Source organism: Anarrhichthys ocellatus, unplaced genomic scaffold, assembly GCF_004355925.1.
Source record: "Anarrhichthys ocellatus isolate YVR2014 unplaced genomic scaffold, GSC_Weel_1.0 scaffold1482, whole genome shotgun sequence".
NCBI lineage: Eukaryota > Metazoa > Chordata > Actinopteri > Perciformes > Anarhichadidae > Anarrhichthys > Anarrhichthys ocellatus.
Window position 1 is genome coordinate 1 of NW_022281456.1, and position 5215 is coordinate 5215.

The following is a 5215-nucleotide window of genomic DNA, read 5'->3' on the forward strand; positions in this document are numbered from 1 at the left end:
TTTTACCAAGAATAGAAACTTTATTATGTTTGATGCGATCATATTTGACAGTTTTTTTTTTTTGGGGGGGGGAGTAAACATTTACTGCATGTACTCAGTATGTTTATTTTCCTATTGCATGTCTCAGTTGTTGTAGCTAGCCAGGCATAATGGCAGAGTACACGCTGGAAGTGACTACAGGAAGCATGCAGCATGCAGGCATATTTGAAAACTTGAACCTCTATGAACTTTGACTTGGATTTAAATCTTTTGGATGCGTTTATTTCCCGTTGTCCTCCACAGATGGGATGAATACATAGAAGGATTGTCGTACACCTTGAACATAAGTGATCCAAAAGCTCTTCCTGCAGAAATCGGCTTCTCATTCTCAAAAGCCTTTGAATTTAGATACAGAAACGAAGCAACGTAAGTGCTCTCAATCACCCATTATGATTATCCAAAATCCCAATGCTGGACAATCCAACATAAATAACTAGAGCAAAAAACAAAAGTGATATACTTTTTTTGTGCTTAATCAGATCAGCTGATCTTGAACTGAAGGGTCTGAAAAATTCTACTGAGCAGTTTGAAAGCTTTGAAGAAATGAAGATGGTCTCGTGGTTCAAAAAGTCACCCCTCTCAGGTAAGATCTCAGTATAGCAGGTTTTAGTTGTACTTCTCTCTACAACATCTCTGAGACATAATAAATTATCTATTGTTTGTTACAGAGTATATGTCGGAGCACTGGAAGGATGATGATTTTTTTGGTTACCAGTTGCTTAATGGAGTCAACCCCTATGTGATCCAACGTTGCTTAAAGATGCCCTCCAACTTCCCTGTAACTGAGGAAATGGTGAAACCTTTTCTGGCCAATGGAAGCTCTTTGACTGCCGAGATAACGGTACAAAAAGTGCATTTCTTGTGATTTTTAGATGTGATAAACATTGTTTCACCGTACAACTCACTTGTTTATGATGCTTCACATTAGTGTTTTTTTATTTTTTAATATTCTACAGAAGGGCAATATATTCATTACTGATTACAAGATCATGGAAGGTCTGCCTACAAGAGTTATTGACGGTAAACCGGTAGCTGTGACTGCTGCTCTCTACCTGCTGTACCTAAATCCAGAGAAGAAACTCCGGCCCATTGCAATTCAGGTTTGTCTTATATTTAGTGAAATAGTTCTCACATCTTTGTTTTGGATCACCTTCTGCAAAATTAAATATGCCTCCTCCCTCAGCTCGGTCAGCAGCCCTCAGAGGAGACCCCGATTTTTCTGCCGACCGATCTGGAGACTGACTGGCTGCTGGCCAAGATATATGTGAGGAATGTAGATGCCCTCTATCACCAATTGATCAGTCATTTGCAGAACACTCATCTACTGGCAGAAGTTTTTACAATGGCGACACTTCGCAATCTCCCAAAGATTCATCCGTTGAATAAGGTAAACAGTTATTTTGATGTATAGTGTTTCAGGCATGGATGAGGATTGTGTAAATGTTGCGTAACTCGGCGCGATGTTCTTATTTAGTTTTGTCTGTGCTATCTTTATAGACCAGAGGGTGTAATTTGCTTGTACAAAGTACTGTACATTTCAGTAGGCCAACATTTCTGTATTATAAGTCTTTTTTTAATTGGTCTTATGTAATATTCTAATTTTCAACCTGCCTAAGCAGCTGCTGATCCAGTTCTACAACGCAATAATCCAGTCGGTTCTGGTTTGGATGAGCCACCAAACAGGTGGAAACCAGGCAGACGAGGCAGAGCAGGCAGACTGGGGAACCAGGAGGGTGATCCAAACTGTAGGCACAGGAAGACAAGGTGAAAACACATGGATAAACTCTGAAATAGTATCTTAACAGAGTGTCCGAGAGGGAACAAAATACCACTGAGGTTGTACAAAGATCTGGCGACGAGTGGATGTGGAACCGGAGTAGATTTACTGTTGGGTGATGAGTAGATGGAAAGCAGCTGGGTTGACTGGGCAGGTGAGGTGAATGAATGTAATCAGGAGGGAGCCGGGAGGAGACCAGGGCGGAGCCACGCCCAAAGCACTCACACACGCAGAGACACAGGAGGCAAAGCCTAATCGTGACAAGCCTGCCCTCCATTCAGTACTTATACTCCTCAAGAAACCCTTATACTCCTCAAGAAACCCAGCAAGCAGGAACACAGACCATGAGGATGGTATGGCAGGAACTGCCATACCATCCTCATGGTATGGCAGTAGATTATCTAAATACTTGTAGTAATGTAAACAGGATAATCCGAGACAAAGTTAAGTGTTGACAAGCTTTTTTTATTCCTCTTGATGAAAAAAATGTGTTTAGAAAAACTATCGAAAGCTTTTGGTAAATAAATTTTAAAAGTTTTGTGAAAACAGTAGCAAAAACATGCATATACAGTGTCAATGTATTTTTGCAGATAATTGGAGCATTCACTCTGCAATTTAGAGATCTAAATGTGTTTCTTTTTCTAGACAGTTTCCACAGACTGACCATGACTGAGTACAAGCTAGAGGTCACAACAGGTGACAGGCAAAATGCAGGAACATGGGACCACATATTCATCACCTTATTTGGAACTGAAGGGCAGAGTGAGCGAACTGAGTTGGACAACTTTGGCATCGACTTTACAACTGGGACAGTAAGTTGAATCCTGTTGAACATCCTCAAATTAGGTCTGGGACAAAGTAATGATTTTTGTTTGTGCATACATATATGCTGGGGTAGTATTTCTCTTCATGACTAATTCAAGAAATGTTTACCTTTATGTAATTAATACACTTTAAGTTACTGTGAGGATTATTTTACTGGTTATGCAAACGTCTCAATTTAATACTGATGTCTCTATATGACCTACATAAGTAAATGAGACCATCAGTGAGAAAATTGACTATTTATATATAGTTATTCTTAATGATTTCCGTTGGTGCCACCAGATCGGAAACATTTTTAACATTAAAATAACAATTTTAAAAGGCTGTCCAGTCTTGGTGGACATATGTTCTCTTTAGATGCTTGCCTACATCAACATATGTGCTAGACTGTAATATATTGTATTAGTTTGTCTATTTTCAGTTGTTTCCTTCATGTGCTTTTTGAATTTAATATATAGAGGCCTTTTCTTTATTAACTAAGCCATTGTAGGAGTCTGTATCTTGGTTCTAACATACACAAATCTTTGTTTGTGTAAGGTATTAGCATTAAACTTTGGATTAAACAAAGTAGTTTGTGTTGATCTTGGATAGATTCAGCTGTGAGTGAGGTCTTTCACACAGTTTAATCCATGTCCGACATCGCTCCTCTTGAGTTTTTGGCTTCGGAAAGGTGAAATATACAACTATCTGCTGTCGGACATGCAGGTTCCATACACACCACTGTAAGCGTGAGAGGCCTCCTGCTATTTGTTACTGTTGCTAACGAAGGATTGGACAGTGGCCGCTCTAGGAAGGGGCTTAGTGAAGGGTCAATTGTGATGTAAAAAAAATATTAGTTTTTAGTAATTAGAATTATATTGAGTACAAATGGTATACTTCTCAACTATCACATTTATTAACTAGAGTTGGAAAAATGGTAAATAAAGAAATTTGTTAACATTAGTGGAATGTAACTAAGTACATTTACTCACTCAATGCCATAAACTAGGGTTGAACACCCTCCAAATAATGTGTATATATATATATGTGTATATAGTATAAAATTGTGTTTTATATTAAATGGGCCTAGTACAGTGTATATCTCTTTATTGTGCATTCAAATAATACACGGGTTCATATATTCATGTTTTTATTTTAAACGTGCAAGGTACAGTGAGTAGGGTGGCCGTGTCACTGCCATTTATAAACACACCTTGTCAACTAATGCCAATATCAACATTGTCTGTCAATTGCATGATAATCATGCATACAAGATATTCAAATTGATGTTTTTATTTTAAACATAAATGTGGAAATGAAAAATGAGTGATGGCCTATTGGTGCCACTGCCATGCAAAAACATACCCGTTATCTTTCATACAATACTGAACTATTAAAATAATGGACAGATTCATGTTTAGAGGAAAAAAAAAAATTCCTTTTTTTTTTTTTTTTTTTTTTTTTACATTGTCTAATCAACCAAAGAATTTCACGGACCCCCTGCAGTACCTCTGACCTAAAGCATATATATTCTTTGTAAAATCCTCAGAAATGGCCGTGGTGCTATTAGTCATTATCACATCTGAAAAAATCTTCTGGAACAGTCACGGTGGACACTTGCGGGGCCTTCCCACGTGACACGCATGCCGTGACTACATCTTTTTCTGGAACACGTTGCACCGGCTGTACTATGGGGAGTATAAACTAAACTTTAGCCAACCATTGCTTCTCTCTGGACCTGTACACTCTGCCATTCCTACAGAGAACAGCATTGACTTTGACATTCTGTGATGTTCCAAAGACTACCGCACATCCACACACAATACATTTTTGGTTGATCTTCACAGCCTTACATTCAAAGTCCCACACTAAAAACACAATCTATGGCATTTCATCTTTGTGGTGCTACAGTCGCATAATACATTTAAATTCAGTTGTCAGAGTCTAACTCATTGCTTTCAAAAGCTGGAATTTGAAATATTACCAGACAGGATTTGTTCTATAAAGGGCTTTTACTAGCCAGTTGGCATGGTTGTCTATCATCATGTACTTAGAAGATGATGATCAAGGTTTCTAAATGTTTTAATATCAAAATAACTATTTAAGAAGACTGTCCGGTCTGTGTGGACATTTGTACTCCTTAGACACTTATGTATACCATGTTATATTAATAATAATACTTTAATTCTATATAGCGCTTTTCAAAATACCCAAAGACGCTTTACATAGGGCAGAGACAAACAGAACATTTTGGTAAAAAAGAAAACTGGAGAAGCTGTGCGGAATGGGTCATGTAGTGAAGGGTAGGGTGCAGGGGTTAGCAGGTGAAGGCGAGTTTGAAGAGATGGGTTTTGAGGGCTTGTTTGAATGATAGGGAGGGAGCCTCACGGATGGGGAAGGTGTTCCAGAGGGGTAGTGCAAATTAAATATTATTAGTTAAATGTGTATTGACAACACTCTAACATGCATGTTCAACTGTATTATAATGTATTTGTTTGTTTTAAATTCATATTAATGTTTATTTCCAGACAGGGAATTACACCATGAACACCAATTTGTCTCTGGGGAAACTTCTGCTGGTCAAGGTGGAGAAAG

General features: G+C 38.2%; 1 protein-coding gene and 1 long non-coding RNA gene across 2 annotated transcripts in view; both read left to right on the forward strand.

The window, feature by feature from the left end:
* Positions 1-282: 282 nt before the first annotated feature.
* Positions 283-5215, forward strand: part of LOC116377636 (hydroperoxide isomerase ALOXE3-like) — a gene marked incomplete at its 5' end in the record, with an annotated part of 9455 nt that continues 4522 nt past the window's right edge. Inside the window, 7 exons of the mRNA XM_031839309.1 lie at positions 283-405; positions 519-622; positions 708-880; positions 996-1139; positions 1223-1426; positions 1659-1803; positions 2462-2628. Coding sequence (XP_031695169.1) covers positions 283-405; positions 519-622; positions 708-880; positions 996-1139; positions 1223-1426; positions 1659-1803; positions 2462-2628 — 1060 coding nt within the window. The remainder of the gene's footprint in view (positions 406-518; positions 623-707; positions 881-995; positions 1140-1222; positions 1427-1658; positions 1804-2461; positions 2629-5215) is intronic.
* LOC116377637 (uncharacterized) lies at positions 2180-5215 on the forward strand. The gene is made up of 3 exons (XR_004212222.1): positions 2180-2259; positions 2462-2628; positions 5149-5215. It is a non-coding gene; the product is annotated as an uncharacterized LOC116377637 (long non-coding RNA).